General features: G+C 34.1%; 3 protein-coding genes across 3 annotated transcripts; 1 reads left to right on the forward strand and 2 right to left on the reverse strand.

Moving 5' to 3' along the window:
• The first annotated feature begins 1647 nt into the window (after window positions 1-1647).
• LOC108227844 (pre-mRNA-splicing factor ATP-dependent RNA helicase DEAH1) lies at window positions 1648-14427 on the forward strand. Its single transcript, XM_017403207.2, has 27 exons — window positions 1648-1787; window positions 1884-1977; window positions 2071-2204; window positions 2288-2485; window positions 2594-2662; window positions 2950-3036; window positions 3725-3758; window positions 3880-3934; window positions 5202-5261; window positions 5385-5456; window positions 6531-6594; window positions 6703-6782; window positions 6908-6975; window positions 7142-7193; window positions 7402-7459; window positions 7547-7615; window positions 9145-9213; window positions 9288-9377; window positions 9665-9751; window positions 10481-10596; window positions 10707-10773; window positions 10878-11924; window positions 12121-12183; window positions 12844-12967; window positions 13088-13188; window positions 13419-13554; window positions 14075-14427. Exons 2-27 carry the CDS (start codon window positions 1884-1886, stop codon window positions 14128-14130), a joined length of 3150 nt encoding a protein of 1049 aa, XP_017258696.1. The 5' UTR covers window positions 1648-1787; the 3' UTR covers window positions 14131-14427.
• Window positions 14428-16401: 1974 nt separating this feature from the next.
• On the reverse strand, window positions 16402-18345 carry LOC108224827 (small ribosomal subunit protein eS19x-like). Its single transcript, XM_017399557.2, has 5 exons — window positions 18198-18345; window positions 18000-18111; window positions 17238-17328; window positions 16955-17138; window positions 16402-16622 (listed from the first exon to the last, which is right to left on the reverse strand). The coding sequence occupies exons 2-5, from the start codon at window positions 18087-18089 to the stop codon at window positions 16550-16552; spliced, it is 438 nt and encodes a 145-aa protein (XP_017255046.1). The 5' UTR covers window positions 18090-18111; window positions 18198-18345; the 3' UTR covers window positions 16402-16549.
• Window positions 18346-18895: 550 nt separating this feature from the next.
• On the reverse strand, window positions 18896-22648 carry LOC108192865 (receptor homology region, transmembrane domain- and RING domain-containing protein 1). The gene is made up of 4 exons (XM_017359369.2): window positions 22447-22648; window positions 22127-22351; window positions 20382-20765; window positions 18896-19396 (listed from the first exon to the last, which is right to left on the reverse strand). Exons 1-4 carry the CDS (start codon window positions 22568-22570, stop codon window positions 19299-19301), a joined length of 831 nt encoding a protein of 276 aa, XP_017214858.1. The 5' UTR covers window positions 22571-22648; the 3' UTR covers window positions 18896-19298.
• Window positions 22649-22679: the final 31 nt, after the last annotated feature.

Here is a 22679-nt window from a genome sequence, read left to right on the forward strand (position 1 = left end):
AATATTAGAAAGCCAAATTTAAATCATATTATAATAATTCTAATATAAAATGCATTTATAAATATAATCTAATGGAAACTGACGTCACATATTCTACTCAATATATATTAAAATTTGATAGAAATTTTTTTTAATATTTTGGCATGACACATAAGAGAAAAAGAATGTCTTAATTACAATAATTTATTTGAATCCATTAATGGCTGTGACAGTGTATTTTATATCGTGTCGCCACTGTCGGATGATCCAACATGTGTGACCACAGAAACAAGTCTGAAAAGTAGAACCTATATATTTTTATAATAGTTCTGACTTACAAACAAATCATAATTTCAAATTTTATTTGATTGAAAATTTTAATTTATTATTTATAAATTAAATTCTTTCACCATTTGCAATATAATTAAAAAGCTTCTAAATAATTAAAAAGCTGTCGTGCCTTGCACGGGCTATAAGCTAGTATATACATAATATAAAGTAGGATGCGGTCGCCTCTAGCATTGTTCGATTCAGTCTTCTGATTTTTCTTAAATTTCGGATAGAATTTATAATTATAATTCAAAAAATAGGCTCAAGAATTCTAAAAATAATACAATTCTTTGTTTTATTGAATTCTAAAGATGATACAATTATTTTCTTATTTAGTATTTCTTATGGAATTGTAAAGATAAATTTCGGATCGAATTTATAATTATAATTCAAAAAATAGGCTGAAGAATTCTAAAAGTAACACAATTATTTTCTTATTGAATTCTAAAGATGATCTAAAGAATCATAATGTAAATGATTCTTAAGACCATACGCGGGAGGTCATGTGGAGTCTCTACAAACTTTTTGTTTAATTTCTCTAATTTTTTGAGAGAAAATAGATAAGGCAGCTAAAAAATAGTAATCGTAAAAAAGATATAATTCTAAGTAGTTAAAAAAAAAGGGATTTTAACAAAAATATAATAGCTAAAATCTATGAAATTCTAAGTAGTTAAGAAATAAGAATCCTAAAAGAAATGAGAGATAATTTTAAACAATCAAGAAATAGAAATCTTAAAGAAAAATATAGTAGCTAAAATCTATGAATATATTTATCCAATTATAATTATAATTTTATCATAATGTAAATGATTCTTGATTAGTATTTTGTTCGAGGGGAGGGCAGCCCAAATTAATTTTTATCTAAATAATAATAAATTTTCCATAAGTATCATGTTTGACGGGAAAGCGACAAAAATAATTTTTTATCTAAGTTATAATATATTTTTTTTATTAAAACGGGAACACAGCTTAAAATAAATTTTATCCAACTATAATCTTTAATTTTATCATAATTATAATATTTTTTATTAGTATTGTGTTTGACGGTAGGGCGACTCAAACTAATATTTATATTATAATATCTTGTTATTAGTATTGTGCTTGACAAGAGAGTCGCTCAAACTAATTTTTACTTTTATCATAACTATAATAATAATTGATTAATATTGTTTTCAATGAGAGAGCAGGTCAAACAATTTTTTTATTAGTATCGTGTTTGTGTTTGACAGGAGCACCATTTAAACAAATTTTTATATTTATAACATTTTTTATTAATGAGATGTTTAACAATAACATGACTCAAAATAAATAGCGCGACTTTATTCATTATTATAAATAAACAGGAGCTCGAAAACGAAAAAATTAAAACTGGGCGTCCCAGCGTCTTTGATATAAAAACAGGCAAGTGAAGAACGTTAGAACGATACTAACCGCCGGCTAATCTCTCTTGCTGCTGCTGCTTTTTCCCAATATCTCCGGTACGTCACAGTCTTTATCTTTTTATTTGATCTAGGGCAACAATTGGAAACAAGGGTTTAATAAAATATAGTTGTAATTGAATATTTTACTGGCAGATGGCGAGTGATTTGAAGATTTGGGTTTCTGACAAATTGATGTCTCTTGTTAATTACTCACAACCTACTCTCGTTCAATACATCATTGGTCTCTGTAAGTCATCTTCACACACACACACACACATTTTTTTTTCTTTGTTATCTTGGTCGTGTTTTTAATGCCTGCCAACTGTTTGATTGTATGCAGCGAAGAAAGCTAAATCGCCTGCTGATATTTCTGAGGCGCTCAAGGATGATTTAAGTGCTTGTTCTGTTGCGGAACTGCAGGCTTTTGCTCGTGAATTGTTTGTTAAAGTCGATAGGGGGAGGCCTGTGCCAAATGTAGGTGTTTTCGAGATATGTGAATTGTGGAAGTGGAGTTTGTTTTGTTTTTCGCTAATTGTTTTGTGTTGGGGTTTATTAAGGCTTATCTGCAACAAGAGAGGGAGGCAGCTATGCTGGCGAAGAAGCAGAGTATGTATACGCTTTTGGAGGATGATGATGTTGATAATGGTGGAGCGAGTGGTGTTGGTACTTCTGCAGTTTCTGAGTCCAAGACGAGGGATTCGAAGAAGAAGCGGTTTAGGCAAAAGACTGAAGTTCAAGATGACGAAGATGATGAGGCATATTGATTGTAATCTTATTTATGAAGTTTGTTTATCTTATCATGTGTGAGATTTTATAACAGTGTTGTGCTCTCTGACATGGTGTTTATTGTTCTTAAACTGCAGGTAGTTCTACCAAGGAAAGATGACAGACGGGTTAAAAGACGGACTGCGCAGTCAGAAGACGATTCTGATGTAAGTGGCTAACTTCTACGTATCTCATCTCTGAAGTAAGCTCTGCAATGGATTATATGAGTGCGATGAGCTGTATGTTGTTCTTGTTTTAGATTAGTGTATGCATTTGTTGGATCCCTGTTATCATCATCATTAACTTATGTGGTGCATCTTGTTGTTGTACACATGCCTGGCACTGATTGGCGATGTAATTGGCAATATGCCCCTTCCTTGTATAGGGAGATTACCTCCACTATATATCGTATCATCTCTTTGAGGGTAACGTCTTGTTTGAAATTTGAATGCAGTCTGAGGAAGAAAGACTGCGTGATCAAAGAGAAAGGGAGGAATTAGAGGAGCACTTAAGAGAACGGGATGCATCAGGGACAAGAAAGGTACACCATATTTTTGATGATTTTGACACTCCGTTAACACTCGTTGTTGATTTTATATCTGAGCAAAACATGCATGTTGCCTGAAGTCGACTGAATAATGCATAAAAACCTTTCTCATTGTTGAAGATCTGGAATGCGAGCTGTCTAGTTTCAATATATAACATTGATTGATACAAGTGCATAAGTTGCTTGCTGTGGTGGGTTACATAGCATCTAGCAAATTAGCAACAATATGGCATATTATTATGTAAATTTGACATCATCTTTAAATTAAGTAGAAGCATCATCTACCTGATTCTTAGTTATTGAAAATGCAATTATACAAATTGTGCCATGCGTCAGATGTTGCAGTGGTTTTGTCTTTTAGTAGCTTTGAGTATCACTGCTGTATATCTTTAGTAGGTTGATAGGTGAATTAGGAGAATAAGTTTAAAATCTACATATATGCAAAGCCTGAATTTCTTTTTTGTTCATTTGTTACGTGAGCATGTATGTAAAAAGCGGCATGGCACCTTCACTTGTATGATTCTATTATTTATGAAAATTGTGCTAAATTCTAGGGTGGTAACGCTTGGACCACGTGGCCAAAATTATTCAGGAGAAGAGTGTTCAGTTATTTTTCCTCGTAATTTTAAATAAACTGAAGTTTAATTTATTTTCTTATAATTATTTATCTTATTGTTGTCAGTTAACGGAGCAGAAATTATCACAGAAAGAGCAAGGTTAGAGATCTTTTGTTGTTTATATATGTCATGTCCGTTATACACAAACAAACACACTTTAGTAATTGCTAAAATGCCATACTTTCACTCCTAACTGATATGATGTCTACCTGGGCTATAGAAGAGGCATTTAGGAGATCTAAAGCATTGGAGCAAGACGACACGGACGCTTTAAGGTTTGTCATCATGCTATATCCAGTTTTGCTACATCTGTTGCCAATATATTTTTTGGATGAATTCCTTCCATTATTTTGCTTGTAATTAGTTTGTGTTACATGGTATCTAGGTTCATGAAGTACTTGTAGAAGTGTATGCCATGGGCTCTCCCCATTTAAAAGTAATTTACAACAAAGCACCATTTGCTGTTCGAAATATGGATTAATATTACTAGACCTGGAAATTGTGTCATTTTGTGTACTTTCGTGTTTTGTGTTAACCCCATATTTAACACTATATAAATTTGTGTACGTAAGCACCCAACTTAAGGAACACACAACACTAGATAAATTCGTGTCATCCACTTTCTGTGTCAGTTATAATATATAAGATAAACAATGCAATTTTTTTAATTATAATTTCACTTTTACTTGTAGAATTTAGTTACTTTTGAAATCAGAGAAAAATGCTCCCAAGTATGTATTTAGATAAGTTATCAAGTACTTAGTACAAATCAATGGCAATTTTGAAATTATATGATCCAGTCCTTTAAATTACATAAATGTAACCCTGAATTTGCATTAAAAGGCTTTGTACTCACCCAACTTAGTCGAGTACGTACTTGGGAGCATCAATTTTGCTTTAAATTATAATATTACTTATACATTGGAAAATTTACTTTCAATAATATAAGCATAATAGTGATGATATTTTCTTATTGAAAATATTAGATATCTATCTTTTGTACTTTCGTGTCATCTACCTGAAGTGAAATGTCAAACACCACACTTATTTAAGCTGTTCTTGTGCCTTTGTGTTTAGTGCAAGAGTTTTCACAACAAACGTTAAGTTCTTATGCCAATTTGTCGGGTCTACTTTTGAGTTTTGATGCTTTGAAAATATTACAAAACTATAGTACACTTCTGTTTTTTGAAGTGTTTTCATATATATATATATATATATATATATATATATATATATATTAGCATTTTATCTTATACAAGCAACACTAGAGGTGGAACAGTTGATCTCTCTTTATGTAAAGTTGTTTTGTCAGACTTGTTATTTTAGTTCTACTGTTCTAGGTACAAAATATTTGTGTGAATTGGACTTTCTGAATGTTTAGGAAGGTTATATGAATTACCTTCTTAAGTTTGAAAGTTTGATGTTTGCTAGTTTTGGCTATTAGTGGATACTTCTGTCTAAATCCTAACGATTTCCACTCACTCTTCCCATATTTTCTCTATACGCTAATGATCATTTACTTGTTTATTATTTTCTCTTCAGAAAAGTTTCAAGGCAAGAGTATCTGAAAAAGAGGGAGCAAAAAAAGCTAGAGGAAATCAGGTAAAGCTTTTACCTATAAGCTTCGATTCTTCTTTGTTCGTCTTAAATTCTTGGCACTAATACTTTAAATACATGAAAAAACTCTTCAAACACTTTATATATAACCGTGGTTTACTTTTTCAGAGATGACATTGAAGATGAGCAGTATCTTTTCGAGAATGTAAAATTGACTGAAGCTGAATTACGTGATCTAAGGTATGTTGGTCCTGCATAGCATGCGGATATATCTTCACATTCTGGTTCATCTAAATTGATACCCCTCTCCTATGACATCCGCTTGGATATTTAGAAGATGTGCCGATTCACTGGATTGCTTCTTGTTTCTTGAAACTTCTATTGGACTCTAGTACTCTACAAGTTAACTTTATCAATTTTTTGGGTTGATTGTTAGGTACTAAGTCATCTGAGTGGCCTCATAAACCTACTACGTCAAAGATAGACTTTAGAATTTGTCAAGCAAGAAGATAAGTAAAAAAAAGAACTATATATTGATAGAAATATACAATTATATCTGTAATAATAGTAATAATATCCTATTTTGTAATTGATAAACATTGTATTCTGATTTAGCATGTTAATGTTATGATAACCCGGATTATTTTTGTTGCTATATGACTATCATATGTGAATTTATTCTCTATAATTGAGTAATTTGACCATTCTATACGTGTCAACTCCTAATTTGAAATCAAATCAAGTTTTTATAGCTATGTATGATCAAATTCTTAAACTTTATCTTTTAGTCATCATTTTCTTTAACTTGATATCAAATTAATTTTTTGTAGCTCTATATGATCAAATTCATAAGCCTCATCCATTAGTCATCATTTCTCTAGTTGCTTTGATACGAGAATTTGTTTGTTTCAATGCTTATTATTAGTTTTATATTTGAACCCATTTTCTTCCTCATGTATACGACGTTGAGATTATATCTGTCAATTAATTTATTGCCAGGTTACAACTTAGAATTTTTTATATATTTTATTACTATAATTTTACGAGAAGGTGGATTGGTATGTTTCAATCGACAGATAAGGTCAAATGGGTAATGGAATAAAATTTTCTTATTTTTCTTTATATATTATACATATATATACATTGCATTTTTATGCTTCAGTCGTATATTTTCCTGATGCTTACAAAGTTTTCTATAGTTATAGTTTTGGTTACGTACATCTAACTTTGCATCTTTACATGGTTGTGTGGCTTTGCATTGTTTATGAAGAAGATTCTCCTTTATTCATTTTGACGAGTCTATTTTTTTGGCAGATACAAGAAACAGATATATGATCTTGTAAAGAAGCAAACAGAAGAGGCCGACGACATAGATGAGGTAGCTCAGATTAAAATGTTTTGCAAATCCTGATTGGAGAAACATTTTTTTATCATTACCTAGTGTAGCATTTCATTTATATTTAAAAACTGATCTATTGGACTGCAGTACAGAATGCCAGATGCTTATGACCAGGAAGGTGGTGTAAATCAGGAGAAGAGATTTTCTGTGGCTGTGGAGCGTTACAGGTCAGCATTTGTTGTGCTCTGGGGACAAGCAATAATGATAATAATGTGCTTATATTACCATACATGTTTATGCATGGAGTTTAACTTGAGTTTGATGTGAAAATGGCCCTCTTCCTGTTCTTCAGGGATTTGAATGCTACAGAGAAAATGAACCCATTCGCAGAGCAAGAAGCTTGGGAGGATCATCAGATTGGTAATTCCCTGGCTACTACTGTATTTTCGACTCATGTTAAACATATATTTTCTCAAATTGGCTGCTGCTATATTTTTAACTCATGTTAAACACATATTTTTCTCAAATTAATTATTTGTAAATTGTAATAAATAATATTTAATCATTACGGCCTTGCATTTTGCAGGTAAGGCAACAATGAAATTTGGCTCCAAAGATAAAAAGCATGACGACTATGAGTAAGCTATTTGGTTCTGTGAGAATGATGTTGCTCTTAATCATTTTTTCCTTGGATGTCAAAAATACAGGATGAAAGGAACATATATAAAAGTTTACCAATTTGGTCATACTGATTCCTCTATACACATGTTACGAATAACTAAAACTATAGAAGACAAATGCTTGAACATTCGTTTCTGAAGTTATTGTGCTTGTATTTTTGAATAGGTTCGTCTTTGAAAATCAGATTGAATTCATACAAGATGAAGTGATGAAGGGTGATAATGTATGTACCACAATAATATTTAAATTTAAGTGTTTTCCGTGTCTTGATTTAAACATTTCTTGAACAAGCCTACACTCACTTTTGCAGTATGATGGAGAGGCGTATGGCGACTCACCTGATGAATCTATTGCAAAATCAGCATTTGAGAAACTTCAGGTATGCATTCTATGATTCTGTTCCCATGAGTAAACATGTAAAACAGTTGGAGATGGGTTCAGTGTACCTTGTATAACCATATACCTAGAGCCTGTCTGTCTAGGCTTTAAGTCAGGGCTTAAAGCTGTTTCTGACTTTAAGCTGAAAAATGTCTATTTGTGTAATAAGCCAGAAAATGACTTAAAGTCAGTAGTAAGCCAGAAACTGACTTAAAGTCAGAAGTTAGTTTGAAGTATTTTTTTTAGTGACTTAATTTTATAAAACTTTTATTTTTTTGTAAAAGTTACCCATAAGTCATAAGTTATCCATAAATCACTTTTATTTTTGTTATTACATTTTTAATAACCCACAAGTCATTAATAAGTAAAATTACCTGAACAGATATTTTATGCTCCCGGCTTTTCATATTAAGTCACGTTAAGTCATAAGTCACAATTTTAGGCTCAGCGAAACGGGCTCTTAATATTGCACCCTTGATTGGCGCAAATGCTACCAATGACAGAATGTTATGTAGTTCACTCTTCCAAGTTTCCTTCTAATGTTGTTGATGAAAGACTGGATTACCACAACGTTATTAAATGTTAATCTTAACTCAGGAATGAAGTGTCATACACGACACATATCCGACTGTCGGACTCAAAAATCTTAAAATTGGGGACACTGTCCTATATTTTGGACACGGGTACGAGGACGTGACATAATACATTAATAAACAGGCAGGGTAAGTAGATACCTTAATAGAAAGTAACTATCAAGTTATGTTCAAACAAAAATTTGTAAGGAATATTGCAATTTTGGGATCTTCTATTACAAATTCTGACACGGTTACGACTGCCTAAACAGAAGAGTCGGAGTTATAGGTTATATTACAAATTCAAAATTGGAATGCTGAGTAGCTGCTAGTTTGTCACAGTATTGATAATCCATTGTAATCAGTTAATCGTATTTCACCAAGTGCTGTTTTCTACTGTGATTGGGACTTGATTGTGTGATGCCTTTGAATAACAAAACAAACAAACAGGATACTTAAGAGTTTCATTTATAGATGCCTTATATAAGATGGCTATGTTCCAAAATAATACCATTAATTAATATCCACACCTCTATGCTCCCTACTTTGATACGAGTCTGAAAGAGATGAGCTTGCACATATAATGACTGCAGTGGCACAATAATGTTGGATACTGCTACCACATTTTAGCAGTTAAATGTGCTGGAACATAGTCTTGTTTTGAAACATAAACTAGATAAGCAAAGCATCAGTCATTAATTAAGACTTCAGATGTGTACTGTTTACATATATTATTTTGGCCAGCAAAGCAATCCTCTCTCTCGCTACCAGTTTATCCTCAGACCTCCTCCTTTCTTATTCCATCAACTCAATTTATAAGGCGGTCAAGCTACCTGCGCCTGTCTAGTCCGATCGTTTAGCGGCTCTTTCTAAGAGACGGGGTTAATTATTTATCTATATGTTTTGGGTGACCGTTGTGGCAGCAAAAAGTTACTGACTTGCTATTTTGTTCCTCCAGGCTGATAGGAAAACTTTACCAGTGTATCCATATCGGGAGAAGTTGCTTGAAGCTGTTAATGAGCATCAGGTTTACAATTTTCCTCATCATGTCATGTTGCTTGATCATAGCGATCTGACTGACATTAATATATGGTTTGTCAGGTTCTTGTTATTGTTGGAGAAACTGGTTCTGGAAAGACTACGCAGATACCTCAGTATCTCCATGAGGCTGGTTATACAAAACGTGGAAAGGTATAATGTTTAACTAGTTTCTTGTTTTGTTCATTGCATATAATTTGCATTCATAACTGCAGTCTATTGCATCACTTGTCTCACTTTGTATCTTGGGTGAGTGGAGAATTTTCTTGTTTTGAACTTTCCTGATTCAGCACAAACTAACCAGAGTTCGCATCCTGTTTTTTTATATATGCGTATGAAAGGTTTTGAATCTCTTAGTGGAAGAGGCACACACTATTCTGTTTTAGAGCCAAGTAGTGGCATTAATCATTATTCTCAATCTGCTAGCGAAATTTTTACAGATTGGATGTACCCAGCCTCGTCGTGTTGCTGCTATGAGTGTTTCTGCTAGAGTGTCTCAGGAAATGGGAGTTAAACTTGGACATGAGGTATAAGTTTAACTACTTCTATTTCTCCAGTTGGTCACCTTTGGTTTTGCTTTTCATTTATCAGTGTTGCAAGTCAGATTTGTATGAAACCTTTGGTTTTGTTTTCATTTACCAGTATTTTAAGTCAGATTTGTATGTCTTCATAATATATCTATTTATCTTTTAGTAAGCTCTCTTGTTGTATGTCATGTCAGCAGAATATAAATATATAGCGTTTCGCCAATGTACAAGTATAGATGTAGATGATTTAGCATAACACCATGCACATGTTAAGATTAGCTCTTATGACATTCTGTGTTTTGGCCACCACCATGACAGCATGTGAGCATGGTGATGTCTGGTGCTGTAGCAAGAGTAATTATGTATACATATACACATACATATACTCTTCTTCCCCCAGTTTTAGTCTGATGTAGCTACCGCTTATATCTGCAATCAAATATTATTTTTATAGATTTTATTGGTATATTAATTGTTACATACATGAACTACTCCTGCATCCATGTAGTCTGTAATACTCAGTCCTGTAGACTGAGCATTCAGTTCACATGTCACTGAAATTCGTAGCAAGTTCCAGTTTCGTGGGAGTGTGGGATCTTCGTTTTCTTAATTGTTAACTATTTTTATATTAGCTTGTATTAAGTGTTTGGTGTTGCCATATACTGGTAGTTGGTTGTGGACCCTGATTGTGGAAGCCAGATGTGCATTAATTTTTAGTTCTTATTTTAGGTTGGTTATTCTATTCGATTTGAAGATTGCACTTCTGAGAAAACAGTTATCAAATATATGACAGACGGAATGTTGTTGCGAGAATTTTTAGGGGAACCTGACCTTTCAAGTTACAGGTATACTTATCTCGTTGCAATCTTAAAGTTATTTACAGTTCATTACAGATGAATTTTTATAGTTATTTACATATGAATTTGATAGTAGACTTCTAAATTTTGCTTGTTAGTGTGGTGATGGTGGATGAGGCTCATGAGAGAACGCTATCTACTGACATTTTGTTTGGTTTAGTTAAGGTAAGCATGAGACCAACATTTTTTTCGTATGATCACCCAGGAAAGTTATAGGGCAGTGAAGAAGCTTGTAGTTCTTATCTGACAACTACTTTTTCAATTGATAGGATATAGCCCGGTTTCGTCCTGATCTCAAGTTGCTTATCTCTAGTGCCACTCTAGATGCTGAGAAGTTCAGTGATTATTTTGACAGTGCTCCGATTTTTATAGTGCCGGGAAGGAGGTTCCCTGTTGAAATAAATTACACGAAAGCGCCAGAGGCGGATTACTTGGATGCAGCCATCGTCACTGCTCTTCAAATTCACGTGACTCAACCTCCTGGAGATGGTGATATATTGGTCTTTCTTACTGGGCAGGAGGAAATCGAGACAGCTGAGGAGATTCTTAAGCATCGGACAAGAGGTTTGGGAACAAAAATAGCAGAGCTGATTATATGCCCAATATATGCAAACCTTCCAACGGAGCTGCAGGCAAAAATATTTGAACGCACTCCTGAAGGTGCAAGGAAGGTTGTCCTGGCCACTAATATCGCAGAAACCTCATTGACAATCGATGGGATTAAATACGTCATTGATCCAGGTTTTGTAAAGATGAAATCTTACAGTCCTCGTACTGGGATGGAGTCATTGCTGGTTACCCCTATTTCAAAAGCATCGGCAAATCAGCGTGCTGGTCGATCTGGTCGAACAGGTCCCGGAAAATGCTTCCGACTCTATACCTCACATAACTATTACAATGACCTGGAAGATAACACTGTCCCTGAAATACAACGAACCAACCTTGCAAATGTTGTTCTTAGTTTAAAGAGCCTTGGCATTCATGATCTGGTGAACTTTGATTTCATGGATCCACCGCCAGAAGCGTCTCTATTGAAAGCTCTGGAGCTCCTATTCGCATTGAGTGCGCTTAATAAAAAAGGCGAGCTAACGAAAGTTGGAAGGAAAATGGCTGAGTTTCCTCTTGATCCCATGCTTTCCAAGATGATTGTTGCCTCTGACAAGTACAAATGTTCCGATGAGATCATATCAATTGCTGCGATGCTTTCAATTGGAAGTTCAATCTTTTATCGTCCGAAGGACAAACAGGTTCATGCAGACAATGCACGGATGAACTTTCATATGGGTAATGTTGGAGATCACATCGCATTACTTAAGGTTTGTTTCGAGTTCTCATATTTATATTAATAGAAATTGATAAATCCACTTTCTATTCACACTATGTTCTTAAATCTTGATATTGCCTTTCTTGGTGGTGGTTGCATAGAATTGTTTAGTTCGCAGATTGTGTGTTTGCTTAAATTGGTATTTGTGGTGTTTATTCACAAATATACTGCCCTGGTAAATCTTTCAGGTATACAGTTCTTGGAAGGAAACAAACTTCTCAACTCAGTGGTGTTATGAAAATTATATCCAGGTATATATTTATTTGCGTGTGTTATGTAATATGTACACATTGTTATAGTTTTTGCGTAATATGCACGCGACTATGCAAGAGATTTTAACATTATAATTGCCCATTTTGTTTGCGGATGCTTTAAAGTATGTCTACATGCATGCGATTCATCTAAAATTTATTGCTTTAGTAGCAATACGTTTTAGTAATTCAGCTTGTATAGCCTCTCTATTCTCTGCGACCTCCGTTTGGCGTGATGATTTTTTAGAGTTTAATATCAATTCAATCAGGCTATTTTCATCTCTGTTTCTTTGCTTAATGCCTGTAATACCCAGGAAGTGTTTTTTTATATGGATTTGCCAGGTTCTGTTTGTTTTGGGCCTATTTCTGGGAATAAATTCTAACCAGGGAAGAAAGTAACCAAATTTAAAAACATTTCTTCGAAGGATCCACGACTTTAGAACCTATTTGAAAACTTATTTATTAAAAGAAGATAAGTGTAATATGTAAAACTGAGTTAGTAGGTCGTAAGAATTTCATCACCAGTCTTAACTGTACTCTGTATGCCTTAAGAATTTGCGCTATAATTTGTCAAGTAAAGACTTCACGTTCTCAGGCAACTTCCAGTTTTATCATTATAATCTAGGAACAGTATACTTATGCTTTTGTGATCTATATCAGGTCAGGAGCATGAAGCGCGCTAGAGATATAAGAGATCAGTTGGAGGGGTTACTGGAGAGGGTTGAAATCGAATTGATGTCAAATCCCGGTGACTTGGAAGCTATACGGAAGGCCATAACATCAGGTTCTTTTGATACCATCCTGTTATTGTATTTATACATGGGCCCCGTGACACTTGCACTTGATTATATATTAGGAGTACTTTTAAGAGAGGGTTTATTTACGTTCTGTGAACATTTTTCAGGATACTTTCCTCACTGTGCAAGATTGCAGAAGAATGGATCTTACAGAACTGTAAAACATCCTCAAACCGTTCATATCCATCCGAGTTCAGGTTTAGCACAGGTATGTTACACACACACACACACACCTATTTTCTAGTATTCATTTCAAGCTCTCTAGCTCAGTATTTGCACGGGTGCGGGATGGGCACGCACGTGCAGATCTGTTTACCCAATACAAATGAATAATATATGTGTCTGTAACGTAATGTTGCACATTTGTAATACATTTCTAGGACCATCATTGTTTGTGTTCTCCCACATGATTTTGATGCCTTCTTTAATATATATTAGGTACTCCCAAGATGGGTTGTGTACCATGAGTTGGTACTCACAACCAAAGAGTATATGCGGCAGGTGAGCGAACTCAAACCAGAATGGCTGATTGAAATAGCTCCTCACTTTTACCAGCTAAAGGACGTTGAAGACAGTAAGCTCTCTCTCTATATGTGTGCGTGCGTGTGTGTTTATCGTCATTTACTTGTTTAATTTATTTTCTTCTTCTTTTTTGGAGAGGGGGGGGGGGGGGGGGGGGGGGGGGGGTGGGTATAGCTCCGGGTAGATAATGGACAAAACAGTGTCTCATTCTTTGGGAATGTCATTTGTTAATAATTTTGAAGAAAACAGAAATGATGACGAACTTTCAACAAATGACTCCTTTGCCGTCTTGGTGCAAATGATTTTAATCTAAATTGTTATAAGATTCTAATCTTCCCTTTTTAACATGGTATTCTCATTTTCCCCCAAAACTTTGGTGCATACTTGTAAGTTGTAAAGCTGCTGTATTCAATATGTTCTTACATGGTATCACCTTTTAACTAAAGTTTGCTGGACGCCTGGATGTCAAAGTACTGCTCTTTTGTTTGCAATGTACTGTATTTTCGACTTAAATCCATTGATCACTTTATATGGGTAGTAGTTAATTGTTAATACTACAATTTGTGTTGCAGCTGGATCAAAGAAAATGCCTCGTGGTGAGGGTCTTGCATCTGACATCAAGAAATAGGAGGTGAACTGACTGCTGTACATATAATTTTTGCTAATCAGAGACTTTTTATAGACAGTGAGAGTAATTGATTCTTAGCTTTGACGTAGATATGAGTATCAGTGATATGTCTGTACAATATGTATTCTAGGAAACTAATTACAGTTTTATGTTGGGCCTTGATTCACCTATGTAGCATTCACCAAATTTGTCGGAGGAAGAATCATGAATTAATACTCTGCATAATATATAGCTCGACTTCCTCGTTTTAAATACAAGAAGTGGTTATATACTGATATTATATGTTTGTTGATGGGAGCGGTACTAGCATCGAGGCCATGATAAGAATGTTTTGGAGTATGCCTCATTTTTTTTATAGGACAATGGGAGCAATGTAGTTAAATTTCCCCATCATATGAAGCTGGACTTCCTGGTTTTTAAATACAAAAAGTTGTTGCACACTGATCTTATATGTATGGTGTTCTAATTTATCTGGTTTGAGTGTTTAACCTTCTGGCTATCGTTGCAAGTTTGTCTGGGTTTTAAACCCATAGCTTTCAGTAATTTCAGCTTTAAGTTAAAAAATTTATATTTATTTGTATAATAAGTCAGAACTAATTAAAAACTAAAAAATAATCAGAAATTCTCTTTAACCGAGAAGGTGGTACTTTTTTGAAAAATTTACATTATAAAATTAACATATCAATTTACTGTTTTTATTATATTTTTAAATTTTAATAATTTATACATTATTTATGATATAAAATTAATGAACTGATAACTTATATCAAGTCATTATTTTTAGCGATTTGAATGTTATGATGTGTGATATTACTTGCTAGATTATAATTATTTGGTTAATCGTTAAAAGTTGACCTTTCTGATTAAGCTTCATTTATCAATTTTTACAATTTTGTTATATTAATGTACGTGTTCTAAAATAATGGAATATTTGTGATCAGGAGGATCAACGCAGGTTTCAGAAATTCACGACCATGATAACAAGATGTCAAACAACAATAACGTAGAAAACAATGTAATTTTCTTGGAAATACAACTAAGCTTCAAACTAATCATTTAAGCATCAGACTGAAAGAAACTACCATGTAAAAAGTAGGATTCGAAGGTCTGTGTGTAGTAGTCATGGACAATGCTCCAACACATCAAAAACAAGTCAATTCACCTTCACCCATTACCCAGAGCCCCATATGGAAGCTGACCCCGGGAAATAGTAGCAGCAAGATGAGCAATCTTTACGACTCGTATGAACTCCAGGCAGTGAGCAAACAAATAAACCGTGCCATTCGTGGATCCAAGAGTCCTCTGTCACCTTACTCGTATTACATAAACTTGACCCCATACTGTTCCAGACGATCAAGTCGCCCCACCACGAAGAGGATTTGCTATCCACAATCAGAGAGCAGAACTCTTAATCCGAAGATGAATAGTAAAGGCAACGGAGGACTTTTTTCAAGGCTGTGGAAGAGGATCAAATCAGGGCTTACAAATAGCATATAAAGGAGATCATCTTATCCCTGACCTGTTAATTATGTATATAGAGTACAACTTATATTTACAGTTTACTGAATTAGCTGTTACACAAACTGGGATTATGTATATTTATAATTTATGTGCATCACTGTCTTCTCATCTGCTCATATGTATCCAGTAGTTCTAAGATCCTAATCTTGCTTCCCCAGCTTGTCCCCTTCACTCATATCCCAGACCCAAAAACAAACAATGAATAATTTTACTTATCACAGTTTACGGAGAACATGAGATGATACTAAATGAATTATCGGACAGTTAAACATACTGAAGGCAAGCAAACAGAATTTCAATAGTGAAGGGATCAATTTACAGCCAAATAAGAACTAGCAAATTTTAGCAGTAAAGGGATTAACCAAGCCAAATCAACTAGTTAAATGTATCAATATTTATGTATACTCCCCACTCAAACTGATCACAAAAAAGCAAATAGAAAACTAACTGAAATTAGAACGGAAGAACCACATAGTATGCACTTTCTATTATTAGGACTGCACTATGTTGCACTTAGTGTTCTAGTACAGTATATTTGGTTCTCATAATTCTTCAATTCCCCTTTGAACACGAATCATGTATATTCAAAGACAAAAATGAAGAATAAAGTTGCCAATTTTCTAAAATACTGTATAATACGCTAGAAGAAAGAATGGGCTTTCTTGACGGGTTTATAAGAAATTATATGACATGCTAAAATTAAGGCAACGAACACTTTATTAAACTTAACTTAAAAGAAACATTAGAACATAGAAATTTAAGATGAAACACCATTAAAATCACAAAATCTGGTACACCAAGTCCAGCAAATGGCTCTAAAAGCTACATAATTGAGACATACAAAACTTAAATAAAAACAGAGTGTTTAACATTTATCCAAAGGAAGCCAAAATATGATTTAAGCGGCAATCACAATCCTTCCAGCAACTTGATCGAGATCACGCTGTCCACTTGACGTGATTTTTCTCCCACTGGTGCACAGAAACAATATACAAGCATTACAGGATATACTAATTCAAGTGATGACAAGCCTAATTGAGCTAAATTGTGGGGTTGTTATTTGTTACATCTATACTTTCCCAATTTTCTTTCATCAAACGCATAAAAACCTCATAATATTGAATTCTCAAATCCTTCACACAATCAACTGTTTACTCTAAGTACAGTTAGTAATATCCATAAGAGGGCAACTATCCAATCAAACACACACTTTTTCACATACACCATAAGCTCAAGTCCTGAAACTGGAATAATCATTGCAACCTAGTCCTGAATAATATATTTCAAAAGGAAAAGCACTTACCCCTTACTATCGAAGTCCACGATGTTCATTGTTTGCAGTTGCTGAAGAATGTGACGAGCAACACCCCCACTGGCCTTGCAGAAGTGTGGTGGAGCACTACCATTCCTCTTGCTCCCTCCATAAATCCTCCTGAAGGCACCAACACCAAGACCTCCCCTCAAATATATTTTTCTTGCCATTGATGCTGCATGTCACATCATATAAAGCCAAATAAGTAAAAACCATAATAAATGCCATACAGGCCATTTTCAATGTTCCCCCAGAAAGTTCAGAACAAACATACCAGCTCTAATATAGTACCAATCATTATCATAAGGTGCAAGCTCCTTAAAAGTGCCCGTCTTTACGATATCGGTCCAATGTGGAAGCTCCATCTGTTAAATATTGTTGTTAACCATAAAATTACATTTAACAAAAAAAAGAAGTCAAAAACCTTATTCATATTCAAATAATGCATTGCGCTACATTTCCTATCTCCTATTTGATGGTATATCTTCTGTCGAGCACTACTTTAAACTACCTAAAATAACGAACAAAGTACACTATATGCAGTGTCCTAGATTAGAGGCACATATAGATCATCTACAAATTAGAAAATAATTACTATCAATCAATCTCGTGCACGATAAACGATGTCTTGGGTGAGATGCAATTCAGCAAAAAGCAAGTAATTTGAAACAATTAAGCAGTAGTAGTGCGGGACTAAAACTAAAACACGGTCATCCAATGAAAACGATATATATACACTATGGTGTGATACCGAATAATAACCACTGCAAAGGATCCCCGACAGCAGGACGAAGAAAAATCGACAACATATAGATCACAATCCATAAAGAAAATGGGATCACTATAGCAATTGAGGCCATGTCTGATATAAATTTTTGTTTTTAAAAGTATACACTACCCTAACAGAATAAAACAACATCACTAATAATCCCATTATCCAATAATTCCATTATCCAGTACGATTAAAGTTAATAACACAATACAATTTACAATGTATTATAAAAAAAAACTACAAATTATAAGAAAAAAAGAATACCTTTCCGGATCGCTTGAGATGAGCAGCGTAAGCCTTGACGAATTCATGTGGGGAGACGTCTTTCACAGTTCTGCCTGCTGATTCCATCATCTTCTTCTTCTTCTTCTTAAGCCTGCAACCAAACACGGCATTAGAATAGACAGAGATATACGACGACGTTTAGATGAATAAATTGAGATGTTTGAAAGTTGCAAGTACGAGAGAAAATGCTGCGCGGCCGCCGATAGGGTTTGGGTGCTGAGCTCTACTGAGAAGAAACACAAGCGCGGAGAGGCTTGGGTGTTTATACTCAGTTTGTGAAAGCCCAATAGTGATTGTCGATGTCGACCTATTTTCGGCCCAAACCCAGACCACTGGTCTATTGCGCATATGGACTTTAGAGTTTAGAGAATTGGCTTTAAACTAAGGCATCGTTTGTTAATGGGCCTTCAATTTTTTTTTAAAAATTATCTGAGTAAAGTTTAACATAATTGAACTGACTCAAGGTTCTTTTGTTGAAAAATAAATGGGGTTCTTTCGCCTGGCCTTAAAAAGTCCGGATTCTGAGTTTATAAATTAAAAGTACTCATTCGTATTTTGTAAAAAATCAAGAAGTACTTATAAAAGCTTTTTAAGCTGAGAATACTAACTTTTTTTTTGTCAGGTGAGAATACTAATTTTTGTTTCATGAATTCTACTTTTTTCTCCAAACACTTTAATCTATTATAAATCTCAACATGCTTCTAACTTTTACTTCACTTTTTTTATTTTAAACCAGAAACACTTATTTTAAACTCACCCTTTAATAAGTCAAAAATCGGCTTAAAGTCAGAAATAATTCAGAAACTGACTTAAATAAACCCTACTTAAGTCTCAAAATTTGATATTCACTTTAAATATTTGATAAAAAAAATTAGTTTAAGAAGAAAAGTATATAAATGCAAAAACTATTAAGTTTAAAATATCAATCACAGTGATTTGCACTAATCACTATTTTTCATGACACTGAAATATATATGGAATGGAACAATATACTGATTACTATTTGATAAGCAAACTACTGTATGGTGAAGTGTGCCCTCCTGAGTATTACAATATTGACTCTTTTGCTCTCCTGTGCAGATACATACACAATCGATTGGTTTTTTAAACACCATCCTATGCTGCGATTTACCGAGAGATTGTACGAATGATGCTGAAGATTTAATAAGAGAAGATTACTGCTCTTTTTAAGCTCTTGAAAAAGCATATTCATTAATCACTAGGGCTGCTGCTGTACGGATCCCTTGCAAACTATGCAACGAATTTGCTCACTCACCTCTACTGGTGTGTAACTTCAGGCTTCAAATCATACTTGCATACCGGACAGAATGTGTTCCATTTAGTCAACCATGAGCCCACACAATTAGCATGAAATTCTGCAACAGAAAATAGACATTACAACTAGCAAGTAACAACTGTTATATCATGAGATAGAAAATAAAACTTCTCACATATAGCTTCAGAACCTCAATAACGTGACACTTGTGCATTCTATAATGACAGAGCATGTACCACAGCCATTAACCAGAGACTAAACAACATAATTGAAAAGTGCTTTAAAACTACAGCCATTCTTTCATATTTCGAAAACATAGTCTTGCATCAGGTAAGCTATGGCCACTGATATGCAATTACCCCCTCTTTATTTAAAAAAGCGAGTTAATAATTATAAAAGGGGGTTAAGTATCACTTTGGTAACCGAAGACAGGGTGATGTATCAATTGCTTGATTCTAATTTTGGTGATATCAAAAGTACCAATCTAGTAAGTAGTAATGGATAACAATACGCTGTTACTTTCCCAACTTTTTCCCGATAGAAAGCAGTTGATTTTAATGTTTGAAGCTGACATGGACATATAACCACCCTCTTTAGTACACTTTGCAGACAGTAGTCCACATCAGAGCTCTTTAATATCAATATAACAGCTATATTACAGTCGGGTCAAAATTGGGAAAGTAACGGTGTATCATTATCCATTACTAGAGTGGTACTTTTGATACCACCGAAACTAGAATCAAGCAATTGATACATGGCCCTGTCTTCCGTGACCAAAGTGATACTTAACCCATTAATAAAGGCATTCTCTGAGAAGTTCTAGTGAGAACACCGGAATTGATGATCACAACATTATTCTTTCCCGAACTGGTAACATATATAATAAGAAAATGCTTGTATCCATTTTATTTCATGACCAACCAAAAGTTATTAGCCCTATAAACATTTGTTTTCAAAAAGTTGTGATCTGCACCAAAGGGTGAAAATTAAAGTGGGTTAGCAATCGATGTCTCCTTCAAAGTAGTGTGACAATCTCTTTAATATTATAACTGTACACATAAAAGAGAAGAAGGACCAAGTCTTACTATGTTGGCAAGGTAGTACTTTTAGACTGTCCCCTTCTCTAAAATCCTGGAGGCATATTGCACAAGTCTTTTCCATGTATCCACTTATATGAGTGGCACTAAATATCGAGCATGGAAGTAATTCCACAAGTTTTCCACCAACATGATTACTTGGTCGATTCTGATTCCTCCAATAAAGCCGAAGAGAGACAAATGCAGCCAGGACAGCTCCTATAACTAGTAGAGATATGATTGAAATTATGAGCACATTCCATGATGTTTCCTTCAAAGATGAGATTATGCAGCATTCACCATCTTCTCCTCTGGCATGCTTCATTAGACTCTCACCGGCTTCATTTGAAACAAAAACCGCAGGAATCCATATACCTTCAGGGCTTCCAATCACTAAATTGTTAACAAGTAATTACCATTGTGAATATAAATTCCATTTATAAAAACATATGTCAAGCAGACCAAACCAAGTTAAAGAATCTTCCTATATGGTGACTGGTGAGGCAGGCAGGGTTGATAAAGGTTGTCTAGAATTAGATTCTGAACAAAAGAAATACACTACTTGATCATAAGTTATTGCAAGCCAAACACTTAATCAGGAATTGATCCACATACAAGTAATATATGCCAGTTAACACGAGTATTTGATTTGAGCACCATAATAAATATATTTCAGGGGTTTGCACACAGAAAAGCCGGTCACTGCAAGATTAATTGGTTAGACAAGAACATTCCTTGAAATATCATCACAAGCAACTTGCATTTCTTTTATCACAATCCAGAAAGCTAGTTGACTGACACAGGAAAAAATATGTAGTAGCACTAATGTCTGTACTGCCTAAACTATATTATTAAAGCCAAACCATTCAAATTCTGGTAGTTGGCTGGTCGGTAACTTGTTGGGGTTTAAAAATTAACAGTATAGTTTATTTGGTCTTTTGAGATGGTTAAAATAATAGAATCATGGACTTTTAAAAATAAGATCTCATATAGGATCCAATTTTTTGTTATATTATACATGCGTAAAATTTTAAGCTAGATTAAAAAAAACATGAACTTATAGATAGGATCTAAAATATTATACCTCTACCAAATAATAGTACATGATTATTTTTTCGGGTTGAACTAAAATAACGAAGATAAATTTATTAATTTATGCATGGTTTATCTAATCTAAACTTGTATGAGCCCGTGCTTGGCCGAGACTCTTTGTGATGCCAGTAATCTCATTATATTATTTAAATAATATAGCAACAACAAAAATTTATCTAAATGGAAACCCCTTTTAAAATTGTGAATTAGAAGACCATGTCAGCTTGCTAAAAGCTCATTTATATACACCCGCAACTTGAGATTTTTTTTTTAGGCCCGGTTCATAATTCATAAACAAGTGGAGATTGAGGAAGTCAAAAGTTATAGGATCCATCAGTAGGATTTATACAAATTTGTATGATAACATCCAAAAATTTAAGCATTTTCAGCACTCTCATACATGTGAAGAATTGATTGGTTTAAAATAAAAAGTAATTTAATTGATTAAGCTCTTTATGTTAAAAACACGTAAACCTATATTAATTCATTTTACAAAACAACTCAATTCTTTACCGACCAGCAATTGAACAGCATTTTGAGCTTGAGCTGCACTGAGCTCAAGCACACCAAACTTCTGTGGTGCAAAACTCGATATGTTTATAGGACTAATACCCAACAAAATAAACAAAACAAGAGCAAGACAACGACATAGAAATGCTTACTTGAGATCAAATTCTTCTCAACTTGATCATCGAACACAATAGCCCCATCAAAACCAGCACGTTGAGCATTTCGAACCTTGTCGAGAAAACTACAATTACCCCTAACTATCAAAGCAAACTTAATATCATCAAACTTAACGCCAGAGTTAACAAGTGAAGAACAAGCATCTAATGGGTCAGCTACAAGTAAAGCCCCACATATTCTAGACCCATGTATTCTTGCACCTGCACAAACATATACACACAACACAAACCAATTCAACTTCACATACACACATATATAATTATGATTAAGAGCAAGGAGTATGAAGAGTACTTACTGAATTTAGCTGGAGTATCCGCGAATGAAGTTGATAATGATTTAAGATGAACAATTCCACAGATGGGTTTTACAAAATAGCATATAAAACAATAAATAATTGTGATTACCAACAATTTTCCCATCTCATCTTCTTGATTTTCAAGTGAAGAACTTTGACGAGAGAAGCCAAGCCAAATGTTATAGGGGCTGTTTGGTCAGCCTCTTAATATTAAATATTAAATACATTAATAA

This window comes from Daucus carota, chromosome 6, assembly GCF_001625215.2.
Source record: "Daucus carota subsp. sativus chromosome 6, DH1 v3.0, whole genome shotgun sequence".
Lineage (NCBI taxonomy): Eukaryota > Viridiplantae > Streptophyta > Magnoliopsida > Apiales > Apiaceae > Daucus > Daucus carota.

What these genes read in the sequence shown, in the direction of transcription:
- LOC108224827 (XM_017399557.2), bottom strand. Translation starts at nt 18,089, where the DNA reads ATGATGGAATCAGCAGGCAGAACTGTGAAAGACGTCTCCCCACATGAA. An exon ending in ATCTCAAGCGATCCGGAAAG is followed by an intron (nt 17,329 to 17,999) that starts GTATTCTTTTTT and finishes AATATTTAACAG; the next exon opens with ATGGAGCTTCCACATTGGAC. An exon ending in GTGGACTTCGATAGTAAGGG is followed by an intron (nt 16,623 to 16,954) that starts GTAAGTGCTTTT and finishes TCTGTGCACCAG; the next exon opens with TGGGAGAAAAATCACGTCAA.
- LOC108192865 (XM_017359369.2), bottom strand. Translation starts at nt 22,570, where the DNA reads ATGGGAAAATTGTTGGTAATCACAATTATTTATTGTTTTATATGCTAT. An exon ending in GGATACTCCAGCTAAATTCA is followed by an intron (nt 22,352 to 22,446) that starts GTAAGTACTCTT and finishes ATGTTTGTGCAG; the next exon opens with GTGCAAGAATACATGGGTCT. An exon ending in TGAGAAGAATTTGATCTCAA is followed by an intron (nt 20,766 to 22,126) that starts GTAAGCATTTCT and finishes TTAACAATTTAG; the next exon opens with TGATTGGAAGCCCTGAAGGT.
- LOC108227844 (XM_017403207.2), top strand. Translation starts at nt 1,884, where the DNA reads ATGGCGAGTGATTTGAAGATTTGGGTTTCTGACAAATTGATGTCTCTT. An exon ending in TCAATACATCATTGGTCTCT is followed by an intron (nt 1,978 to 2,070) that starts GTAAGTCATCTT and finishes GATTGTATGCAG; the next exon opens with CGAAGAAAGCTAAATCGCCT. An exon ending in GTTATACAAAACGTGGAAAG is followed by an intron (nt 9,378 to 9,664) that starts GTATAATGTTTA and finishes AAATTTTTACAG; the next exon opens with ATTGGATGTACCCAGCCTCG.